The 25530-nt window shown below is 44.3% G+C and overlaps 1 protein-coding gene across 1 annotated transcript; it reads right to left on the reverse strand.

The window, feature by feature from the left end:
- Positions 1 to 520: 520 nt before the first annotated feature.
- Positions 521 to 24737, reverse strand: ZNF239 (zinc finger protein 239). The gene is given in 4 exon segments (XM_036337316.1): positions 521 to 2334; positions 2337 to 2567; positions 23971 to 24019; positions 24688 to 24737. Coding segments are annotated over 2 exon segments (1395 nt in total). The 5' UTR covers positions 2473 to 2567; positions 23971 to 24019; positions 24688 to 24737; the 3' UTR covers positions 521 to 1075.
- Between the last annotated feature and the right edge of the window lie 793 nt (positions 24738 to 25530).

Raw genomic sequence — 25530 nt, forward strand, 5'->3', positions numbered from 1 at the left:
GAAAGGGTCGTTCGACTGCCAAAGGGATTGCGACCCACAGGTTGAGAACTGCTGGTATAGAACATGGGTGGTCAAGAAAATTAAGAAAACAGAGAGGGAATTGTTGAGAGAGGAACTGAATTCATTTAAGTAGGTTTCAACTTCATTTGAAATGTTTCAACATAGTGTATATAACCTATCTGGCTCTAGTTTGGGGAGTCATATGAGGTGGTGAGATCTGGAAGAACCCAATAGATTAGCTACACCCATAAAAAACAACTATGGTAGTTACCGAGCTGTTGCTTTGTGGGGAGGGGGGCTCAACATCCTCTAAAATGGTGTCTGGGTTGTACTACACAAGGAGCTCTTCTCCATCTTGTGTGGCCACAGACTGTTGTATGTTTTTGCAATAAACAAAACAAATTTCTATGTTGATTTTATCTCCAACTACCCCATGGCTTAAAACCAATATGTTATACAATTATAGTTTATTCAGGGCTACTCAGGCTGGAAAGAAATATGAAAAACACAAGACACATGATTTGAAGAGAAATCAGTGTTATGTTTTCTCAGAGATTGTGAACAAAGGGAAACATGTTGAACTTGGATAAATGTAATGTCCTTGCAGTTATAAATGCGGGTATCTATATATATATAAAAGGCTAATATGCAAAGTGTCCCCCCAGGAGTTCAATAGCTCGCTATGATGTGTGCTGACCACCAGGGGGCAGCACAGAACGAAGGAAGGCCCTGGCTAGCAGCTGTCAGCCAGGGAATGAAGGTCCCGATCGGCCCTGATTGCTGGCCAGGTCTAGGGACCCTATACGTGCACAAATTTCACGCACTGGGCCTCTAATATAGTTCTAACAACACTGGCTGACTAGTGTACAGCTGTTTTCATTCCACCTAAGGAACTAAAACAAGGAATTCATTGTATAATATAACAAAGTTCTTGGCACTTAAATACTTCAAATGAATGAATTATTTTCAGTGAGGGAAATCTTAATAACTCATCTTTCTTCATAGAATATAGAGGTCAGAGTGATGTTAAAAATATTTAAGTCTTTAGAGTACAAGCATGTAATTGAAGAGCTTGTTAACAGGGATCTTTCCTGTGAACTCGCTGGTGGATGTGGAGGTTGGAGCTCTGGCTGAAGCCCTTCCCACACTTGCTGCACTCATAGGGCTTTTCTCCAGTATGTACTCTCTGGTGGATGAGGAGTTTGGAGCTCTGGCTAAACCCCTTCCCACACTTGCCGCAGTGATAAGGCTTTTCCCCAGTGTGAACTCTGAGATGGATGCGGAGATCTGAGCTCTGGCTGAAGCCCTTCCCACACTCATAGCACTGGTAAGGCTTCTCCCCTGTGTGTATGCACCGGTGAATGTGAAGGTTCGAACTTTGACTGAAGCCCTTGCCACACTCTCCACATTTGTAGGGCCTCTCTCCTGTGTGAACTCGCTGGTGGATGTGCAGGTTAGAGCGCTGACTGAAGCTCATTCCACACTCCCCACACTCATAGGGCTTCTCACCAGTGTGCACTCGCTGATGGATATGCAATTTGGAGCTCTGACTAAAGCCCTTCCCACACTTGTCACATTTATAAGGTTTCTCGCCTGTATGAACGGCATGATGAATAAGCAGACTTGAACTCCTTGTGAAGCCCTTCCCACACTTGTCACACTTATAAGGTTTCTCATCAGTGTGGATGGCTCGATGGATGAGGAGACTTGAGCTCCTCACAAAACCCTTCCCACAATGCTCACATTTGTAGGGCTTTTCTTTTGTGTGGTCTCTCTGATGAAGTAGTAGTTCTGAGCTCTCCCTGAAGTCCTTACCACACCAACTGCATTGGTATTGTTTCTCTGCACTGTGCATTTTCTCACATGGATGACTATCTGAGCTGGTATTAGGTATTTTGCCAGAGTCATAATGGTTACAGGGATGCTTCTCTGTAGGAGCTCTCTGATGACTGACCACCCGTGATTTCCCACCATAAATGTTATTACAGTTACAGTCAAAGGGATTCAAGGATTTTTTCAATTGGCTCTTCTGGCAAATAGCTTCACCACTGAACAATGGTGAGACCAGTTCTATTACATCAGACACAAGTTTAATATGAAGGGTCTCTGAACAGTGGTCTATGGGCGGACTTTTCCCTCCTAATACTTTTCTCTCAGTACTTTCTTCTGTTACAAACAGACTTTTTCTCTCCTGAGGATCCTGGGGCTCATTCTTACAAAACGTCACTGAGGAGTCCTGTGTGGCCACTTGGCTCGGAACTTTCAAAGACAAACACTCTTCACTTTCCATGGCACTTAAACACTTGTTGACATCACCACCTTGAAGGGCCACCCACTGCTCTTGTTGCTGGAAATGTGAGAAGATGCTTCTCCCCAATTTTGACAAAGGGAAAAATCTAGCTCAGGGCTCCTGTACATTTCTCCTTGAAGATTCACAATGTAATCCTTACTCCCAGTTATGGTACTGGCCATCTCTTCCCAAATTAGCCAGCAGAAAAGCTCTTCATGTAAAAGATCCCCAAGTCCTTTCCCTTGAAGATTCTCCACAGAATTTTCATTCAAGTCTCCTAGGGAACAAAGAAAATTCAGTGATAAAAACAAACAATGGATAGATTTCAAGATTTCAGAAGTAGAGTGTTTAAGTCTTGAAGCCTTAATAACTAGGAAATAGTTCAGTCTTGTCCTTATAGTCATGTACTTTGGATTAATGTCAGAGAAAAGACTTTGTAGACAAAATATAAATCTTGTCACTTTTATGCACAGCCAATAAAAGTATTCCTCCCCTGCCCTACCTGGTTTGGCTCAGTGGATAGAGCATTGGCCTGTGGACTGAAGGGTCCCAGGTTCGATTCCGGTCAAGGGCACATGACCGGATTGTGGGCTCAGTCCTCAGTAGGGGGTGTGCAGGAGGCAGCCTATCAATGTTTCTCTCTCATCATTGATGTTTCTACCTCTCTCTCCCTCTCCCTTCTCTGAAATCAATAAACGAAAACAAAATATATTTAAGAAATAAAAGTATTCCTCCCCTAACTCTGCAGAAGGCTATGAATCCCACATCCTTGCCACAAATTACATTTTGGTTCACTTTACTTCATTTTATTTTAAGTAAATTTGCATTGAATTGGTCATCCACTTTAATAGATGCTGGGGATACAAGAAAGTAAACAAGCTAGAGCCTACTGGGGAGAAAGACAAATATATCAACAATGATAGCACCATATCAATGCTAAAGTGCATCCTGGAGAGGAAAGCAGGAGCCAGAACAAAGGGCTTGGTGTATACTACTAAGGATTTAGGGCTAAAACCTTTAAAGATTTACAGCTATTAAAGGATTTCAATTGGGAATGAAAGATTGACTTGCTCATCAGAAATGAGCAAGACTTTAGGTGGAGAGACAACTGCTGTAGCAAAATTAGAAATGGTGCCGAGACCGGTTTGGCTCAGTGGATGGAGCGTCGGCCTGCGGACTGGGAGGTCCCGGGTTCGGTTCCGGTCGGGGGCATGTGCCTGGGTTGCGGGCGCATCCCCGGTGGGGGATGTGCAGGAGGCGGCTGATCGATGTTTCTCTCTCATCGATGTTTCTGGCTCTGTCTCCCTCCCTTCCTCTCTGTGAAAAATCAATAAAATATATTAAAAAAAAAAAAAAAAGAAATGGTAAGGATGACAGTTATGGAGAGAGTGGGAGAGGGACATTTTAAATCATATGATGACTAACTAGAAGGGAAAGGAGGCACCAAGCATGATCCCCAAGTTCCTTGCTTGAGTGACTAGGTTTAGGGGTACTATGTAATAAGATAAGGAATGCAAAAGGAAAAGGCTGGAGTGGAGAAGGACAGACGACAAGCTTTAAATCTGATGTTTAATTTGTGGTGCTGGTGGAATCGTCTTACTGTTCAGTAAGCAGTGAGATATATGGGTCTGGAACTTCTGAGGGAGAACTGTGCTAAAAATGAAAATTTTTAGACTTACTAGTATATATGTTGGTTAAAACAATTAGAGTAAAAATCCTAATATTACAATGAAATAACAAAAAAGAAATTTATAAAAGACTTAAAAAAAGTAAGAGTTGTCATCACCAGAAAAAAATGTTGAGAAACTTCCCAGATGATAAAGAGCACATGAATTGGGAATGATGGAGAAACTAGAAAACTAGAAACTAGAAAAAAAAAAAATTGAACAGTTCAAGCCATGTACAGGAGATGACTTCTGAAGGAATAAGAGATCTTCTCAAGAAGTCCTAGAAATTCAAATAATTCAAATTCCAAATTCAGAATCAATGACTATAAAATAAGAGAGGTTTATCCTGGAAATTCAGGTATTTAAATTCCTGTTAGACATTTCTTTCTTTTTTCCCATTTATTTATTTATTAAATTGTTTTATTGCTTAACATATTACAAAGAGTATTATATATGTCTCCTTTTTTTCCTGCCCTTGACAATCCCCTGGCCTCCCCTACCGCCAGTGTCTTATATCCATTGGTTATGCTTATACGCATGCATACAAGTCCTTCGGTTGATCCTGTTAGACATTTCTGATGACTAGACTAGTTGTTGCTATTTATCAGCATCATACTCCCAACCATCCTTTTCCCAACAAAAAAATGAAGTATTGGGTAGCTACCAGAAGTAGCCCCATACAAAGTAAATGATCTGCTAAAGAAAGACTCCTAATAGTATTAGTTGGGCTGAAAAGAGAAGCAGAAGTGGAGGTAATGCTGAACCTGCACAATGGCAGGGCTGGTTAAGGTACAAAAAGAGGCAATTGACTCCAGGACAAAGCCTCAAGGTAACCCCTGCAGTGGGGTTTCTGACAAGGGAGATATCTCAGAGCTGGAGATCAAATGGATGCCTTAGATAACTTACTTGTCTGAAAAGGCACCCTCAAAAAGGAGTCTATACCACTCACCATCTGGATTCCGATATCCATTCCAAGCCCACTTAGAAGAGCTTTTCCTTGCTAGTAGAGCCTGCATGCACCAAAGAGGGCTGGGCATCAGCTGAGGATGTAGATTCCAATATTGTATTGTGCACAAAAAAGACTTTGTGGGGAAATGGGACAATAAAAAAATGTAAGCAGACAAAAAAAATAAAAAATAAAAAAAATAAAAAATAGAAACTAGAGAAACCAAGATGGCGGCATAGGTAAACACCAGAGTTTGCTGCCTCGAACAACCACTTCAAAAATACAACTAAGCCGAAACCGGTTTGGCTCAGTGGATAGAGCGTCGGCCTGCGGACTGAAAGGTCCCAGGTTCAATTCCGGTTAAGGGCATGTGCCTGGGTTGCGGGCATATCTCTAGTGGGAGATGTGCAGGAGGCAGCTGATCGATGTTTCTCTCTCATCGATGTTTCTAACTCTCTATCTTTCTCCCTTCCTCTCTGTAAAAAACCAATAAAATATATTTAAAAAAAAAAAAGAAAATATTATAGGTTTAAAAAAAAAATACAACTAAAAGATGGAACGGACATCATCCAGAACCACAGGAAGGCTGGCTGAGTGAAAGTTCTACAACTAGGAGAAAAGAGTAAAACGTACCGAGACTCAGAGGCGGCGCAGTGCTGAAGTAAAATACTAAGATGCGGAGTGCATGGGGAACGGGCTGGCGGCTGAGGGCGTGGTTGTTGTTTTCAATCGGGAGGGAGTCTCAGACTCTGAGCTCCAGCTCCGGGCGAGTCTCTAGGGACCCAGACTCATACAGGAGAAGCGGGACTGTCTGGCATCGCTCAGAACCCTAGGGCAGCTTTCTCTCCGTGGGGCTTGCAGCAATTACTGGGACACTGAGAAGCAGAGCCTCTGAGGGCAAGACTGAGGGCAGCCGTAATTGCTAACCCCGCCCTGTTGATCCCGTGGGACCCGCCCCACCCAAGCCCTGCAGGGAGACTTTTGCTGGAGAGTTTTAGGCAAAGGCTAGATTAGCACCTCCCTAGAGATCCAGGAGCTAGGAAGCCCAGAGGTCAGAGTGGGACCATCCAGTTTGCAGCTCTGTGGAACCATAAAAGACACACTCTGGGGGAAGACTCAGTGAGCACCAAAGCCCCATTGAAGCAAGTCTTGCCCCAGAGGGGTGTCTCCAGCACAGAAGTTCTCCCACTGCAGACACAGCTGATTCTCACAGCCAATTGGCCTGGAGGTCAATTCCTCACAGTGATAACTACAACAATCAAGGCTTAATTACAACAAGACTATGCACAAAGCCCACAAGGGGGAGCACCAAGAGTGTCTAACTCAGGTAATTGGGACACTTAGCACAGAAAGTAACTCTATCGACACAGCGAAGCATAAAAAATGCCGAGACAAAGAAACAGGACACAAATGACAGAATGTGAGGAAAGCAAACTGCTGGATATAGAGTTCAAAACCACACTTTTAAGGTCTTTAAAGAACTGTCTAGAAGCCGCCGATAAACTTAATAAGGCCCTCGAAAAGACTGGTGAGACCGCCGATAAATGTAGTAAGATCTTCAAGAAGACTGGTGAGACCGCCGATAAATGTAGTGAGATCCTCAAGAAATCTAATGAGACCTTCGATGTTGTGATAAAGGACCAACTAGAAATTAAGCATACACTGACTGAAATAAAGAACATTATACAGACTCCCAACAACAGACCAGAGGATCACAAGAATCAAGTCAAAGATTTGAAATACGAAGAAACAAAAAACACCCAACCGGAAAAGCAAAATGAAAAAGAATCCAAAAATACGAAGATAGTGTAAGGAGCCTCTGGGACAGCTTCAAGTGTACCAACATCCGAATTATAGGGGTGCCAGAAGAAGAGAGAGAGCAAGACATTGAAAACCTATTTGAAGAAATAATGACAGAAAACTTCCCCTACCTGGTGAAAGAAATAGACTTACAAGTCCAGGAAGCGCAGAGAACCCCAAACAAAAAGAATCCAAAGAGGACCACACCAAGACACATCATAATTAAAATGCCAAGAGCAAAAGACAAAGAGAGAATTCTAAAAGCAGCAAGAGAAAGAAAATCAGTTACCTACAAGGGAGTACCCATACAACTGTCAGCTGATTTCTCAACAGAAACTTTGCAGGCCAGAAGGGAGTGGCAAGAAATATTCAAAGTGATGAATGCCAAGAACCTACAACCAAGATTACTTTATCCAGCAAAACTATCATTCAGAATTGAAGGTCAGATAAAGAGCTTCACAGATAAGGAAAAGCTAAAGGAGTTCATCACCACCAAACCAGTATTATATGAAATGCTGAAAGGTATCCTTTAAGAAGAGGAAGAAGAAGAAAAAGGTAAAGATACAAATTATGAACAACAAATACACATCTATTAACAAGTGAATCTAAAAATCAAGGGAATAAATAATATGATGAACAGTGTGAACTGGCGATTGTAATAGAATCAGGGACATAGAAAGAGAATGGACTATTCTTGGGGGGGGGGAAGGGGTGTGGGGTGAGGGAAGAGATTGTACAATAATCGTGCACCTATGGATGAGGACAGTGGGTGGGGAGTGAGGGCGGAGGGTGGGGTGGGAACTGGGTGGAGGGGAGTTATGGTGGGAAAAAAGAGTAACTAATGTAATAATCTGAACAATAAAGATTTAATTAGAAACTAATTTTCATAAAGATTGGCGCAGATTCAAGAAATAGTGAACAGAAGATCACACCTGCCAGAATGGCTGCCATCAATAAATCAACAAAAAACAAATGCTGGCGTGGATGCGGAGAAAAGGAAACCCTAGTGCACTGCTGGTGGGAATGCAGACTGGTGCAGCCACTGTGAAAAACAGTATGGAGTTTCCTCAAAAAATTAAAAATGGAACTGCTTTTGACCCAGAAATACCACTTCTGGGTATATATCCTAAGAATGCAGAAACACCAATCCGAAAGACTATTTGCACCCCTCTCTTCATAGCAGCATTATTTACAATAGCCAAGATCTGGAAACAGCCCAAGTGCCCATCAGCAGATGAGTGGATAAAAAAGCTGTGGTACATCGACACCATGGAATACTATGGGTCTATAAGAAAAAGGAAATCTTATCCTTTGTGACAGCATGGGTGGACCTAGAGAACATTATGCTAAGTGAAATAAGCCAGTCAGAGAAAGACAAGTACCATATGATTTCACTTATATGTGGAATCTAATGAACAAAATAAACTAACAAACAGAAACAGACCCATAGATACAGAGAATAGACTGACAGCTGTCAGAAGGGAGGGATTGAGGGGTAGGGTGACAAAGGTGAAGGGAGTGAGCAAACTCCTCCTACCCCAAACCCAGAGACAGAAAACAGTATGGTGATTACCAGAAAGAAAAGGGGATTGGGGAACACTGAGTAGGGTAAAGAGGAAATAAATGGTGATTGAAGGAGACTTGACTGGGAGTGGTGAACACATAATACAATATATGGATCATCTATTATAGAACTGTAAACCTGAAACCTATATAATTTTATTAACCAATGTTGTCCCAATAAATTCAATAAAAATTAAGAAGTCTTGATCAGTATATATTTTAATGGCCACATGTTTTTCTCTTAGTAGTATATGACCCTCTATAATTTGTATAAGCAACCCCCTCTGATATATTTGGTGAGTAATTATTTCACTGTATTAAATAATTCTATAATGACTGTTCACAATTTTCAGTTGAAGTTATTGATTAATTCCTTAGGGTAGATACCTAAAAATGAATTACTTCATCAGAAATGTTTCAGGCTCTTTGCTTCAAGCAGTCAAAAGCTTTTTGAGAAAACCTGTATCAGCTATACTCCTATCTATCTCGAGATAGATGTCTTATATTCAGAAGGGGAGATGGATGAATCTCTGATGTGTAAGAAAAGAAGCAAAGGGAACTAGATATTGCAGGGCAGTGGGGTTTTTAATGAAAATCAAGTCCAAGCAAAGATGGTGCAAGACCAAGGCGGGGAAAACGTGGGAGAAGACAGAGTACAGATAAGAAGGTCAGCGTGAATGAGAAAGACCACAGCTTTCTGAAAAGCTAGAAGGGAAAGTAAGTGAATAGATACAGGTAGATCAGTTTGTGGAAAGTATCCTTGAAGCCTCAGCTTTCTCCACAGACCGGAGAACTTCAAAGAGAACTCCTTAAACATTTAAAAAGGGACTCCTCTTAGTTTCCTCAAAAAATTAAAAATGGAACTGTCATTTAACCCAGTGATCCCACTTCTAGGTATATATCCTAAAAAACCCAAAACACCAATCAGAAAGAATGTATGCACCCCTAAGCTCATAGCATCATAATTTACAATAGCCAAAATCTGGAAATAGCCCAAGTGCCCATTAGTCGATGAGTGGATAACAAAGCTGTGGTACATTTACACCATGGAATATTATGCAGCTGTAAAAAAGAAGGATCTCTTATCCTTTAAGACAGCCTGGAGGGACCTAGAGAGTATTATGCTAAGTGAAATAAGCCCATCAGAGAAAGGTAAGTATCACATGATCTCACTCATATTAACTGATGAACAAAATAGACCCAGAGACATAGAAACATAGAACAGACTGTGGAATCTCAGAGGGTGGGTGGGTGGGAAGAGATCAGCCAAAGAATGTGTATGCATATATGCATAACCCATGGACACAGACAAGAGGGTAGTGAAGGGCCGGGGGTGGGGTTGGGGGCGGGCTAGAAGGGGTCAATGGGGGAAAAAAGAGGACATGTAATACTTTCTACAATAAAGATTTAATTAAAAAAATAAAATATAAAAAGGGACTCCTCTTTCATGGATTTGTAACTTGCCATGATGCCTTGCTGATTCCTTTGGAGTTCGTTCTTCATTATGTAATTAACTTCAATTTTGTGCAACTGGAAGATCATATCTGGGAAATACACAGGGGTTGGGTAACTGTGCAGAAAGCCAATCAGTACCAAATTCTGCCGTATCAGGGATGGATCAGGTATGATTTCTCAGATGACTCAGTAAAGCTACAATTCTCCAGTTCTTACCAAGTAAAGTTCTTTAGCTGCTTAGTATAATCAGAAACATCCTTTTGTGTCAAAAAGAAATTAGGACACTCTGATTCCTGAACTACAACTCCTGGGGCCCCATCATTATTTAAAATTGAAGAAACAAAGACTCCAATGGGCAGGTGTCCAGGTTCATGTTCTTACCCATTGAGACCAAGTGGCTGTAGGGCTGCGGCATCTCAGCTCTGTGCAACTTCCTGTGAGCAGGGTCCAGGGGACCCCATTCCTCCTCAGTGAAGTCCACAGAGAAATCCTCGAATGTTACTGGCTCTAAAACAGTAAGCGCTCCTCCTTTACTGACAACGATCTGCACAAATGCCCTGGAAGGAAGGTGAGGTTGGGAGCACTTGAAAAGGTGAGAAGGGTATAGAAGCGTGCAGTTCAGGGATCTGAGGGGTCCAAATCAAGTTTTGTTGGAAACTCTTTCCTTTCTCATCTACTTCACTACTTCCTTCGAAACCCTTCCTCTCCTGCCCACAACTCACTCAGGCTCAAGCCATCCAGCTACTTAATCTTTCCATGTCACTGTCATCTCATGGTCATTGCTGAGTTGTCCTTTCCACCCATTCCTACTATTATCCTGACGACTTCCACACACATGAGAATAATTTACCCAACAGCCTAACCTGACATTTTTAACCTCTATAGTCCCAATGATCTCAGTCTCTTTTCACACTCAATTACCATAATCAGGGCCATTTCACTACTTGGACCACTCTGCTTTTGAAATATTAATATCTTGATAGCTATACTTTTAAAACATCTTCCAATTCTTTCTGTTCTTCCTTTTCTATCACACCTGCTTTATCAAGATCATCATCCTTTAACCTTATGTCTTTTCCTCTCAGCCACAGTATTCTTAAGATCTCAAATTTTTCCATAGTCATATCAATCCTATGTCCTTTCTTCTTCTAAACCAAGTACTTGAACATTATTGGAAAAAATAAAATAGCACATATACATACAACCATAACACACTCTCTAGGTATTTGCAAACACTTGTCTCCATCTCCTTCCTCCTTAACTCCAGGCTCCAACTTTCCACCTAACATCTACACTTGGGTATCTAAAAGGCCCTTAAAACTTAGTAAGCCTCAGCAGACCTCTTCCTCTCAATGTCCATCCACATCTGCTCTTCTCGGCTGCCACTCCTTGCTTGCCGGCCAGCGGCCTGGCCTCAGCTCCTGCTGGATGAGCAGGCCCTAGGAGGTGGGTGGGCCTCATGGCACACCTTAAGGGTTCGAGCACCTGATGAAGAAGTGCTTCGTGACCATCATCTGCAACTGGTCACATGGCTCGGTGGACGTGAGCTTGGGCCACCCGAGCTTCATCTTGTGGTGCCTGGAGATCTTCAAGCCCCAAAGGGGGCGGCAATGGCTGGGTGGCGAGCTGCTTCGGCAAGAATGGTGTGTTTGTGGAAGGGAGGGTGGGGGAGCACAGGGCGCTGTGCTACAGTTCCGTACGAGTGAGTGGGGGCCTGAGCCCCGGGGACCTGGACCCCAACCCGTGATCCAGGACTCCAGGTCTTCGTCGTACCCACAAATAGGACCCAGCAAGGACCCTGACCCTGTCCATCCTACACACAACCAGGACCTGGACCACAGCCCCTGGGCGCATTCCTATGACCCACCTGACCCCCACACATCACCTGGCTGGATCACAAACTATGAACCCAATCTCCTTGCCTGGGCCCCATTCACAACCAGGGTACAGATTGCAGCCCTCCGTCCTCACCTCCCCAAAGCTGGAGGCTTAGGCTCCTGTGCATGTGGGTGCAGGTTTGATTGGTTCCTCTGTGTGTTCTGGGAGTTTGCATATATTTTTCATAACCAGCTTGTAGATAGTCCTGAACAGAAATGTTAAACTCTGGTTGGTGGAACTGCCTAAAACCAAAATCTGCATTTTTTCAACCGAGGAAAAAAAACAAAATCTGCTCTTTCCTAGTTGTGCCCGTTTTAGTAAATGTCACATGACCCACCCAATTACTCAAGGCAACATTCCTAGAAGTCATTTTGATTCTTTTCTCTTCCTCACATTTTATCAATCACCAAGTCCCATCAACTCCACCTCTAAAACATACCTGAATCTACCCACTTCTATCTTACACTATTAGCATTGCGAGTCACAGCTCTCCTTAACTCTCCACCTCCTGATATGTATCTCTTGCTCCCCCCCCAAAATGAATTTCCCACCTGGTAGCCAGGGTGATCTTTTTTTTAAAAAAATGTATTTTTATTGATTTCAGAGACGAAGGGAGAGGGAGAGATAGAAAAACATCAATGATGAGAGAGAATTACCGATCAGTTGCCTCCTGCATACCCTCTACTGGGGATCACACCCTCAACCAAGGTACATGCCCTTGACTGGAATCGAACCCGGGACCCTCAGTCTGCATGCCGACGCTCCTCCACTGAGCCAAACTAGCTAGGGCCAGGGTGATCTTTTAAAACATACATCATGTCAGGCATGAAATCCTCCAAAAACTTTTCAATGGACATTGAGTAAAATCAACTCTTCCTTCTGGTCTGCCAGGCTTTACAGACTGAGGTCTTGTCAATTCTCCAGCTTAGAGTCACTCCTCCCTCCTGTGTGTCACTAGGCCAGGGGTGGGCAAACTTTTTGACTCGAGGGCCACAATGGGTTCTTAAACTGGACCGGAGGGCCGGAACAGAAGCATGGATGGAGTGTTTGTGTGAACTAATATAAATTCAAAGTAAACATCATTACATAAAAGGGTACGGTCTTTTTTTTTTTTTTTTTTTTAGTTTTATTCATTTCAAATGGGCTGGATCCGGCCCGCGGGCCGTAGTTTGCCCACGGCTGCACTAGGCTGATCCTAGACCACATCAAACATCCCAACTTAGGGAATCTGCACTATTGTCCTCTCTGCTCACAATGTTTTTCCCCACATCTTTCACATGCCTGGTTCCTTATTCAGGTCTCAGCTGAACTGCCATCTCCTCTGAGAAGCATTTCCTTGACCATATCCACAGTCGCACAAAAAATCAAACGAATAAAAAAAAACACCTGTTCTAGGTAGTTTTGCATAGCATCTTTTCCAAAAGTATTTTTATTGCAAACATTATCCCTGCTAACTCACTGGCTGTAAGGCAATTCTGCTATACAAACAAAACAGCCCTAACCGGTTTGGCTCAGTGGATAGAGTGTGAGCCCTTGGACTGAAGGGTCCTAGGTTTGAATCTGGTCAAGGGCATGTACCTTGGTTGTGGGCATGATCCCCAGTAGGGATGTGCAGGAGGCAGCTGATCGGTGTTTCTCTCTCATCAATGTTTCTAACTCTCTATCCCTATCCGCTCCTCTCTGTAAAAAATCAATAAAAATGTATTAAAAAAACCCACACAAAACAAAACTGGTTGACAGTTCAATTTTTTTGGTTTATTTGATTTCATTTCTCTATTGATAAATCAATTAACTGCTGTAGAAGAGATAAAAGAACTGGTTAACTGTTTTTTGTTTGTTTTCACTTCTCCACAAGAAATCAACAACCTTCAGCAGTCTTAATGTATTTAAGCAAGTTGTCAGTTTGATTTCATTTCTTAATTGACAAAATTCTCAGTTACTCCCATTTTTGCATTATATGTGAATCTGAGCTAGTCGTCATAATGGTCTGTACAGAGACAAGTACACGTGGTGGTGCTCTTAAAGCAGTAAGCATTTCTTCGCGATAACAATGATTGGGCCCAACAGTTTATTTCTTTTTTTTTTTTTAATATATTTTCTTGATTTTTTACAGAGAGGAAGGGAGAGGGATAGAGAGCCAGAAACATCGATGAGAGAGAAACATCGATCAGCTGCCTCCTGCACACCCCCCACTGGGGATGTGCCCGCAACCCAGGCACATGCCCTTGACCGGAATCGAACCCGGGACCTTTCAGTCCACAGGCCGACGCTCTATCCCCTGAGCCAAACCGGTTTCGGCTATTTCTTATTTTTTGAAATTGATTTTGAGAGAGAGAGAGAGAGAGAGAGAGAGAGAGAGAGAGAGAGAGAGAGAGAGAAACATCGATTTGTTGTTCCACTTATTTATGAGTTCACTGATTGATTTCTGTATGTGCCCTGACCAGGGATCAAACCCACAACCTTGGTGTACCAGGACAACGCTCTAACCAACTGAGCTATCCGGCCAGGGCCATAATTTCTTTCCTTTTTTTTAAAAATTAAATCTTTATTGTTCAGATTATTACAGTTGTTCTTCTTTTTTCCCCCCATAGCTCCCCTCCACCTGGTTCCCACCCTACCCTCCGCCCTCACCCCCCCTCCACTGTCCTCATCCATAGGTGCACGATTTTTGTCCAGTCTCTTCCCGCATCCCCCACACCCCTTTCCTCCCCAAGAATAGTCAGTCCACTCCCTTTCTATGCCCCTGATTCTATTATAATCACCAGTTTATTCTGTTCATCAGATTATTTATTCACTTGATTTTTAGATTCACTTGTTGAAAGATGTGTATTTGTTGTTCATAATTTGTATCTTTACTTTTTTCTTCTTCTTCCTCTTCTTAAAGGATACCTTTCAGCATTTCATATAATACTGGTTTGGTGGTGATGAACTCTTTAGCTTTTCCTTATCTGTGAAGTTCTTTATCTGACCTTCAATTCTGAATGATAGTTTTGCTGGATAAAGTAATCTTGGTTGTAGGTTCTTGGCATTCATCACTTTGAATATTTCTTGCCACTCCCTTCTGGCCTGTAAAGTTTCTGTTGAGAAATCAGCTGACAGTTATATGGGTACTCCCTTGTAGGTAACTGTCTTTCTCTTGCTGCTTTTAGGATTCTCTCTTTGTCTTTTTTTTTATTTACTTTTATTTTTTAATTAAATCTTTATTGTTCAGATTATTACATTTGTTCCTCTTTTTTCCCCCCATAACTCCTCTCCTCCCAGTTCCCGCCCCACCCTCCGCCCTCACACCCCACCCACTGTCCTCATCCATAGGTGCACGATTTTTGTCCAGTCTCTTCCTGCATCCCCCACACCCCTTTCCCCCCCAAGAATAGTCAGTCCATTCCCTTTCTATGTCCCAGATTCTATTATAATAACCGGTTTATTCTGTTCATCAGATTATTTATTCACTTGTTGATAGATGCATATTTGTTGTTCATAATTTGTATCTTTACCTTTCTCTTCTTCTTCCTCTTCTTAAAGGATTTCATATAATACTGGTTTGGTGGTGGTGAACTCCTTTAGCTTTTCCTTATCTGTGAAGCTCTTTATCTGACCTTCAATTCTGAATGATAGCTTTGCTGGGTAAAGTAATCTTGTGTGTAGGTTCTTGGTATTCATCACTTTGAATATTTCTTGCCATTCCCTTCTGGCCTGCAAAGTTTCTGTTGAGAAATCCGCTGACAGTTGTATGAGTATTCCCTTGTAGGTAACTGAGTTTTTTTCTCTTGCTGCTTTTAAGATTCACTCTTTGTCTTTTGCTCTTGGCATTTTAATTATGATGTGTCTTGGTGTGGTCCTCTTTGGATTCTTTTTGTTTGGGGTTCTCTGCGCTTCCTGGACTTGTAAGTCTATTTCTTTCACCAGGTAGGAGAAGTTTTCTGTCATTATTTCTTCAAATAGGTTTTCAATATCTTGCTCTCTCTCTTCTTCTGGCACCCCTATAATTCGGATGTTGGTGCGCTTGAAGCTGTCCCAGAGGCTCCTTATGCTATCTTCGTATTTTTGGATTCTTTTTTCATTTTGCTTTTCTGGTTGGGTGTTTTTTGCTTCTTCATATTTCAAATCTTTGACTTGATTCTTGTGATCCTCTAGTCTGTATAATATCCTTTATTTCAGTCAGTGTATGCTTAATTTCTAGTTGGTCCTTTATCATAACCTTGAGGGTCTCACTAGATTTCTTGAGGGTCTCACTACATTTATCGGTGGTTTCTAAAAAGTTCTTGAAAAACCTTAAAAGTGTGGTTTTGAACTCTATATCCAGTATTTTGCTTTCCTCCATTTCTGTCATTTGTGACCTGTTTCTTTGTCTCTGCATTTTTTATGTTTCCCTGTGTTGGTAGAGTGGCTTTGTGTGCTAGGTGTCCTATAGGGCCCAGTGGCTCAGCCTCCCCAATTACCTGAGGTGGACACTCTTGGTGTACCCCTTTGTGGGCTTTGTGCACAGTCTTGTTGTAGTTAAGCCTTGATTGTTGTAGGTATCACTGGGAGGAATTGACCTCCAGGCCAATTGGCTGTGAGAATCAGCTGTGTCTACGGTGGGAGAACTTCTGTGCTGAAGACACCCTTATGAGGCTAGACTTGCTTCACTGGAGCTTTGGTGCTCACTGAGTCTGCCCCCTGAGTGTGTCCCTTATGGATCTGAGGAGCTGTAATCTGGATGGTCCCACTCTAACCACTGGGTACAGTGGCTCTTGGATCTAAGGAGGTGCTAATTTAGCCTCTGCTTGAGGCTACCCAGCAGGAGCTATGAGATCTGCAGATCCCCCTTCCTTGTTTGGGGGTTTGGAGGTGCCCAGATGAGGCCCAGCTGTGAAGCAATACAAGCTGCTGTGGGGCATTGGGCCTTCTCTTGGAAGTTCTGGGTCTGTCTGGCCCAGCTGCAGTTTGTTAGGTAATTTTCAGATTGCAAAGGGCCAGGGCATTCATATGTAAAAGCCTCTGCCGCAGCTTAGGTGGGGCAGGGTCTGGGGGGATCAACAGGGTGGAGCAAGCAGCTATGGCTGATCCTCAGCCCTGCCCTAAGGGGCCCCGCGTCTCAGTGTCCCGATAATCGCTGCAAGCACCTTTGAGAGAAAGCCGCCCTCGAGTTCCGAGTTCTGCCCACTGTCAGACAGTCTAGTTTCTCCCCATAAGAGTCTGGGTCCCCAGAGACTCACCCGGAACCGGAGTTCAGAACCAGAGTTCAGAGCAGTCGGGGGCTTGTGACTCCCTCCCGATTCAAAAAGACAGCCGCGTCCTCAGTTGCCAGCCCTTGCCGGGTGCGCCTCCATACCTCTGCACTTTACTTCCGCACCTCCTCTGAGTCTCAGTGTGCTATTCTCTTTCTTTCTAGTTGTAGAATTTCCACTCAGCTAGCCTTCCTGTGGTTCTGGATGATGTCTGTTTTGTCTTTTAGTTGTATTTTTGAATTTGTTGTGACAGGCAGCAATTTCCATGATTTCTTTTTTAAACACATTACAAGGGCCTTGTTGAGGGCTCAGAGTTAAACCCACATTTCTCACAGCATAAAAACAATGCTAAGGTACAATCCACAAAATAAAATTAGTTATTTGAGCAGTATTCCCATGAACCTACACATATTTTAAAATGTATTTGAATATTTTGCATTTCAAATAAATCTTTTAAGTTTTATGCCCTTTTTAGTGCCACTTTTATTTTTTTGTGATTTTTATTTTAATGGAAAAATTGCCATTACTAATTTCTAATTACTTAGGCATGAAAATGCTTTTGGCAAAGATGTCTATATCAAAAATACCAGATATGCCCCCAAACTATCACTTCTCCTTGTATTCTTATGCCTTATCTCATTTTCTTACTCATTTGTTTTATTATTTACTGTCTCTCTCTCCCCATTAAGATGCAAGTTCCCTAAGAACAGAGAGGCTGTCTGATTTGTTCATAAGGCCTGGCACCTGAGGAGTTGACTTTACAGTGAATCTGGCTCCTCAGGGTTTCTTCAATGGACATTTTCAAACTGCCTCTGGTATGTTTCTCATGTGTCACAGACTGATAGTTTGTAAAATACAATAAAAAAAGATATAAAATACCAACACCAATTTTTAAAAGTATTAGATTTAACAGATATAAAGGTTTCAAACACTCAATCTCTGTCCTTATGTTAGGGTAGGCAGCTGGTCAATTATTGACAAAAGAGAAGGGAGCTAAACTGGCTGAGTCTGATCGACTAGGAAGCTACAGGTTCCAGACACTCCAGGGGATGATAGCTGTATCACCTCCGCCTCCCCAAGGGGATTAACATCCCTTCCTCCCCCTGAGTAGGGAGGAAGGACTGGCCCTCCAATCTCCCCAGGGACCAGTCAGGGGCTCCCCCAGATTACTAGGGGCAGGGAGAAATAGTAAAGGGGAAATTCCTCTGCTGAGGCATGTGCAGTAGAAGCCAAAAAGGCAAACATAAAGGGGAGGTGTCTAGTCTGGGAAAAGGATCAGACAGAATAAGGGTGTGGAACCCCAGAAGATCCAGGAAAGGGATTGGTTAGGGGAGGGTCCAGCACAAGGCCGTGAAGAATTAGGAAGGTGATTGTTTAGTTTGAAAGAAAGCCTATTCTCTCCCAAACCCAAGGGGGAAGCTTAACAAAGGCCAGCATTTCATTGTTTGTGCATTGGAGCATTCTCTCACCTATTAGCAGCTGCGGGTGAGCTGGAACTCAGCACTGGGTCGTGGCCTGGCACCATTGAGCACTGGCAGCAGATGTGCAGATGGGGAAATGAGACACAGGCAAGTGCAGCCGGGAAAAAAGACTGCGCTGGACTACTTGGAGCCCAGGGTGATGGCACTGCAGTTCTGGGTCCTGAGCCCTCCTGGTGGGCACTTGTGCTCACCAGGCCCAGGACTTCTTTTGCAGGGAGATGGACCTGAGCCACCTGGGGACAGTCCTTTGTTTCATTCCAATAAATCTGACACTACGCTCAAGTCCTCCTGTGCATGGGTCCCTGAAATGCATTTCTTGCGACTCTGTGAAAGAATCCTGTTTCCACCGGCAACACTTATATCTTTGTATACCGGTAACCAACTGTGGGCTGCCAGCAGTCTACAGGCCACATGCTGAAAAGCAGAGGACAGAATATACACAAAACAACCGAGAGCCAAGTGAAGCCCAAAGGAGCAACTCAGCTCTGAGCGAGGGACATGCCCAGTAACCTTCAGAAGAGTCACATCTTAGGACTGAGGCTGAAGGGGCATCACCTACTCCTTCCTCAGGAAATTGAGGACAACCAGCCCTTCCCTCCTACCCTGCAGGAATGACCTGACTACTAGTCACCAGTGGAGAAGGTGATAGTGAGGCAAATGGCAGTTTGTCCTCAAGGTCACAGGTCTCCACTGTGTCTGAGGAAGGGCTAGAGCAGCCTGCAAGTCCCAGTACAAAAGGTGGGACAAAGAAGAAATGGAAGTGGAGGTGTTGCCCCAGAGGGACATAAATGTACCCTTTCTCACAACAGGGTCAGGTGAATATTAAGCCGTTGGATTTGTCACTTTTTCAACCAGCCTTCTTGACCTCAAGAGAAAAAGGTTTCTTGCTGTCCAATGCTAACTTCTTCCTATGCATTTCAGATCAAATCCTTGCTTCCCTTCTGAGATTCAAGTCCATCAGTTATCTTTTCCCCTTTTATATTTTACTAGAGGCCCGGTGCACAAAAATTTGTACACTCGGGGGGGGGGGCGGCGGAGAGGGGGTCCCTCGGCCTGGCCTGTGCCCTCTTGCAGTCTAGGACCCCTCAGGGGATGACCACCTGCTGGCTTAGGCCCGCTCCCCGGGGGATTGGGCCTAAGATGGCAATCAGACATCCCTCTGGCAGCCCAGCAGCCCTCGGGGGATGCCCATTTGCCAGCAGGGAGCAGACCTAAGCTGCAGTCAGACATTCTTAGAGTTGCTGAGGAGGCAGGAGAGGCCCCACCACCACTGCTGTACTGGCAGCCATCAGCCTGGCTTGTGGCTGAACAGAGCTCCTCCCATGTGAGAGCGCCCTGACCACCAGGGAGCAGCTCCTGCATTGAGCGTCTGCCCCCTGGTGGTCAGTGTGTGTCATAGTGACCAGTCATTCCCAGTCCTTCTGCTGTTAGGGTCAGTTTGCATATTACCCTTTTACTATATAGGATAGAGGCGTGGTGCACAGGTGGGGGCCAGCTGGTTTGCCCTGAAGGGTGTCCCTGATCAGGGTGAGGGTCCCGCTTGGGTGCCTGGCCAGCCTGGATGAGGGAATGATGGCTGTTTGCAGCTGGTCACACCCCCTTCAGGGTGGGGTCCCCACTGGGGTGCCTGGCCAGCCTGGGTGAGGGGCTGAGGGCCGTTTTCAGGCTGGCAGGTGACTAAAGCTCCCAACCTCTCCTTTTTTTCTTTCTTTTTTTTTAGTTCTGGGATTTATTTACCTTCTATGGCTGTCACTGGAGCTGAGAGCTGGCTTTAGCTCTGAGGCTCGGCTCCAGCTCTGAGACCTCGGCTGCTGAAAGCAGGTCTCTGGGTTTGTTTGGGTTCTATAATTGTAACACTGTTGCAGTCCTGCTAGCTCCAGCTCTGATGGCTGAAAGCAGGTTTCTGGGGTTTATTTACCTTATATAATTGCAACATTGTTTCTTAGACTGCAACTCAGAGGCTGGCAGCGGCAGGCGGGTAACCTTGGTTTCCTCCATCACTGGAGCAAGCAAGCCTCCTGTTCGCTTCAGCTGCCTGGCTGCCAGCCGCCATCTTGGTCGGCAGTTAATTTACATATCTTGCTGATTAGCCAATGGGAAGGGTAGCGAAGTTACGGTTAATTACCATGTTTCTCTATTATTAGATAGGATTCATTTTCCACCCTGTTGTCTGGGTTGTCTAAGACACCCTCCCTACCTCAACAATATTCAGGTAACTTCAGATCTTGTCAGTGCTGTCTCCTAAATCTCCATCTAACGTGTTACCTATTCTTTATTCCCACCGCCATTGTCCTAGGTAAGGCCTTCATTTCTTACCTAGATCACAAGAATTCCTTACCAAGTCTTCAAATACAAGTTCTGCCTTTTTTCAATTCATAGATTAGATAGATTTAGTAATTTTTAAAAATCCCACAAAGTGGTAGAGAGAATTTTGTGCTGAGAATGAAAAGGTTGTGTTGATGGACTATAAACTTTGTAGCAGGTTGAAAATTTGAAGATGAGAAATAGTATGACAGTGGACCAAATGAAAGGAATCAGAGGAAGAAAATAGTGGTCCTGCTAAAGAAGACAAAGTTGGAACTAAAAGACCCTGAATAATGAACAGTCTCCCCGGTATCAGTGGAGTGCATGGGTCACCCAGGTGGACCTCGTGCTTACTCTGGGAAAGTGGACTCAGTATCCTGAGGGCCAACCAAGGTGGAAGGTCACAGGACTAGTAGTTTTCTGTCCCTCCCACCACCCCACCGCCCGCCAAAAATGCCGAACTCCCCCAAACTACACACATCAAATGGCTTTTTACTTTCTTTCCAGAGCCCATCCTAGCTGGGTCCAACAATTTACTTTGGAGGGGGCAGAAAACAGTAATGCAGGAGGTGGCCAGGAGCTGTAGTCACACTGGATTACCTGTAGTCATCTAAACGTCATACTCTAGTGTAGAATAGCCCTTTACACCTTGCTTCTGCTCTGACTTCTATTTCTCTCATCCATTTCGGAATTACTTTCAGTTTCAGGACAATCAACAACCTCCTTTCTGAAGCATGAGGATGAGTTAGGTGTGTCCTCCTCCAGCATCTCATAGCATCTTTCATATACATCTACTATAGCTATTAAGACTGTCTCCCAAATTGGCTATAAGATTTTAAAGGATAGGAGCCATGCTCAACTAATCTTTAAATTCTCAACAACTAGCACAACGAGCTCAGAATCTAAATGGTATTTATAAATTTATATTCAATTTAAAAGAATAATCAAATGCTACAAGTAAACCGCGAGCGCATCAAATTCAACACTCTCATTTTCAGATGAGAAAACTAAGGTTCATAATGGTGAAGTGACTTACCCAAGTCACAGAGGAAGGGATGGTTAAATGGCAACTGCTGCCTCTCAGCAGACTCAGGACAATGCCTGGTAAATAAAAACATTCCGCAAGTATTGGTGGGATGAAGTCCCTTCTTTAAATTCAGTTATTAATATACACCAGAACCTCAAAATTTATTACACTAGCAATCCACAATTTCATCAGCAGTGAAAAAATAATCTTTACATGGAAACAGGTAAAAGAGAAGGAAGGAAAATAAAGACACACTGGGTCTTCCTACTCATGCTAAGCTCCCTTGAAGTCCTCAATCACTTTACAAGGCACAGCAATGGCATGTTCTCAGTACCTTGAGGCTATTTACTGTCCTTTAAACAAACCAATTAAAAAAAATATTTTTTATTAATTTCAGAGATGAAGGGAGAGAGATTCAGAGAGATAGAAATCAATGATGAGAGATAATACTTGACCAGCTGCCTCCTGCAGGCCCCACACTGGGGATCGAGCCTGCAACCCAGGCATGTGACCTGACCGGGAATCAAATCCCGACCTCCTGGTTCATAGCTCGATGCTCAACCACTGAACCACACCAGCCGGGCCAAACCAATTGTTATAGGAGTTCACGGTCACTTCCTATGTATGTGAGGATTGTGTTCGCTAAGCAAAAAGATGGTCTTGTTTAAGAACCAATTATTTTTTCCTTAAAATTCAGCCTGATATTTTGTTCACATAGTTTCTGGTGTCATGACCTGTTCAGTTGTAGCGAAGGAACGACCTGGAGTTAGAAAACATGGGGCTTCCCTCCTGCTCTGCTGCTCTCTGCCACAAGGACCGGGCGCTTCCTCCCGGCTCCCTCAGAATCAGAGGTCTCCTTGGTTAAGTGATGGCACCAAGGCAGAGAGGGGCTGGCTGACCCTTCCATCGAAAGCATTCTACGATTCTAAGTGCCAATCTTGAGGTAACTTTCTAGAAATGGTTTTATGGAGACAAATGAAAAATCGATTTCTTTAAAAAAAGTGCTAATTGGTAATTTAACAATTTATTGTACCACTTAAACATGTAGATATGTTGGTAAGCAATCGGAGCATAAAAGACGGACCTTTTACCTGTCTTAGAGAAGCTCACATCGAGCAAGTGGAGAAATATCTGACAATAAATGCAACAAATTAATGGATGTACAAAGGATCGAGGAGACAAAAAAAAGTGAAATTTCTCTTTTTAGTAGGTCTGGGAGTGGTGGCACTTAACTCTTAAAAAACACTACAAATAATTCTAATACACAGCCTGGTTGACGAGCATTTCTGGGAGTGAGTGGGTTTTCCTGCGACCACTTAGCAAAGAACTGACCATGTAATAGCTTTGAATGACTTTCAATATGAATGAATTATCTACAGGAAAAGGCAGGCTTTAACAGAGACGACCAAGCAAAGATGCTGTGTGGAGTCTTTCCATAAAAGACCTGAGCCCAGTGCTCTGGGGAGGGAGCCAAGATCAGGAAGAGGGCAGCTCAGTGAAAACTGGTGTGTAATTTAAAGGCAGCAGAGACCTGTGCAGCAACTGATGGCTGGATGCCTCAGTCCATGCCCTTAGGACAGTGGTCGGCAAACCGCGGCTCGCGAGCCACATGCGGCTCTTTGGCCCCTTGAGTGTGGCTCAGTACAGTGCGATTGAAACTTCGTGGCCCATGTGCAGAAGCCGGTTTTCGGCCTGGGCGAGTCTATTTTGAAGAAGTGGCATTAGAAGAAGTGGGGGGTGTTGGTCGGTCAGGCGACAGGAGACGCAGCACGGGGGAGGCGCGTGCGATTCATGCACAAGTTGAGTGAGCCAGTCAGTCAGCAGTCTCATTGTGCAGTGGTTAGGTATGCTGAGATGGTTTGGACATATAGAGAGGAAAAACCAAAGGAGATAGAGGAAACAAGTATACAAGACGAGTGTGGATGGGAGAGTTGGAAGGGGTCGACCTCAGCGAACATACCTCAATCAGATTGAGGACGTTTTTAGCAAAGGCCAGCTTAGGAGTACCCTAATTAAATTAATAACAACGTACCTACCTATATAGTTTAAGTTTAAAAAATTTGGCTCTCAAAAGAAATTTCAATCGTCGTACTGTTGATATTTGGCTCTGTTGACTAATGAGTTTGCCGACCACTGCCTTAGGATATCAGTGTTGCTACACCCATATCTATAAAATACCGTATGTCTCACACTGGAGTCCGACAATAAAGGGAAAAATGACACACAGAACAAAGACAGGACCTGACATCTGATGTCCATTAATGCTGATGTCCTACCTGGGTCCCAGGAAAGAAAGGTTACTTGCATTCTCAGGGAGACAGCATTTTCAGAGGAGAAACCACAACTCACCTGGAACTTGGTCATGCCCTCCTCGCAGCACAGTCCTGGGAAGCCGGAGCTAGCAAAAGAGAAACATCCATGAAAGTCAAGTCCCCCAGCTCCTGCTCCTGCAGGAAACCCTCTCGAGGCGCCTGTCCTGTCTCCCCGCGCGGTCCCCCTCACTCTCTCCACTGAGCTTTGGGTCATCAGACCAAGCGCCCCCCTCCCCCCTTCTCCCCAGGTACATCCTGCTGCCCCTAGCAGCTCCAGGATGTGTCCACTTTCCGCCCTCAAGTTCTAGTTGGAGCAGTAGGGGCTCTCGGGTTGGAGGTATCGTCTATCGTGATGAATTCTGGATGCCTGCGACACCTTCCTCAACCTGACTCATTTTTTTGGGGTGCAGGGCTCAGATGCAACCCTTTAATGAGGACAGTGTTGTGGGGACAGAAACCTCGGCCCCTCACGGGAGCCCCGCTCGATTGCCTCGTATCCACTGAAACCTCCTTGAAAGAAGGCCAGTCACCGGGCAGAAAAGGCCAACCACGAAGCCCCCAGGAGCGCGGGTGAGAGCAGGGCCCTCGGAGCCGCAGTGGCTTCGCAGCGCCTGGTCGCTGGTGCGCCTCGGACCGCACCTCCCGGGTCGCGCGCCCTCCCCCAACAGCCAGCCTCTCCGCGGGCCTCCCCCGCCCCCCGGCCCGCCGCCTCTCTGCGGGCGGTGCCAGCTGCCAGCCGCCACCCGCCGCTCACCTCCCACGTGAATCCAGTGCCTGGAAGCGGCGTCTCCGCCCGCGAGGGGCTCTGAACTACAATTCCCAGAAAGCCGCGGGAGGGCCACGGACACTTCCGGTGTACACTTCCGGTGCCCGTCCCTTGTTTCCCCGGCTTCCCGGGCCCTGCGTGGAGGTGTCTGGGTTCCTGCTTCCAGCGGACTGCTTTTAACTGTTCTTTGAGAGTTCATTTACGTTATTATTATTTTTAAATTAAAAACGGGTAAGATTTATTTTAGAAATGCCCATTAAAGTGTTTTTCACATTTTGTTAATGTGCTCCTGGGGGAAAAGAACGTAAATATCACCCGTAATTTCGTCTTTACCTGTAAAAATATTCTGAACCGAATAAATGCCATTCGGCATCTTCATCTGCCTCCTGAAGTTCATTAGTTTAGCAAACATTTGAGGCCTCACTGTGTTCTAGGAACTGTTAAAGACGCTTAAAGAAAAATCACTCTGGATGTTAAATAGTGGAAGAAACAAGCAATACGTAATTTTGATAAAGAAGTGGTATAGTGTGTTATAAGGTGACGTGTTATGGAGAAAGTAGAGCTGAGTCGGGGATTGAAGGATGGTAGTGCAATTTTAAATAGGAACTTTTGGAGCCAAGACTTTGAGGAAATGAAGGAATCAGTCATGTGCCATTCAGCACTGGGTTTTTGCACAGCCCACAGGAAAGGCAGGGTCACCCCCCTGTGCTAACAGGTGCCTCTCCCTGGCTTCTCAGGTGGGACTGAGCTATTCACCAGCTCACAACCAGCCAGAGCGTGAAGGTGCTGGGCCCGACTCCCCCTGAAAACAGACTTGCAGACTCTGAAGTG

Source organism: Myotis myotis, unplaced genomic scaffold, assembly GCF_014108235.1.
Source record: "Myotis myotis isolate mMyoMyo1 unplaced genomic scaffold, mMyoMyo1.p scaffold_m19_p_15, whole genome shotgun sequence".
NCBI lineage: Eukaryota > Metazoa > Chordata > Mammalia > Chiroptera > Vespertilionidae > Myotis > Myotis myotis.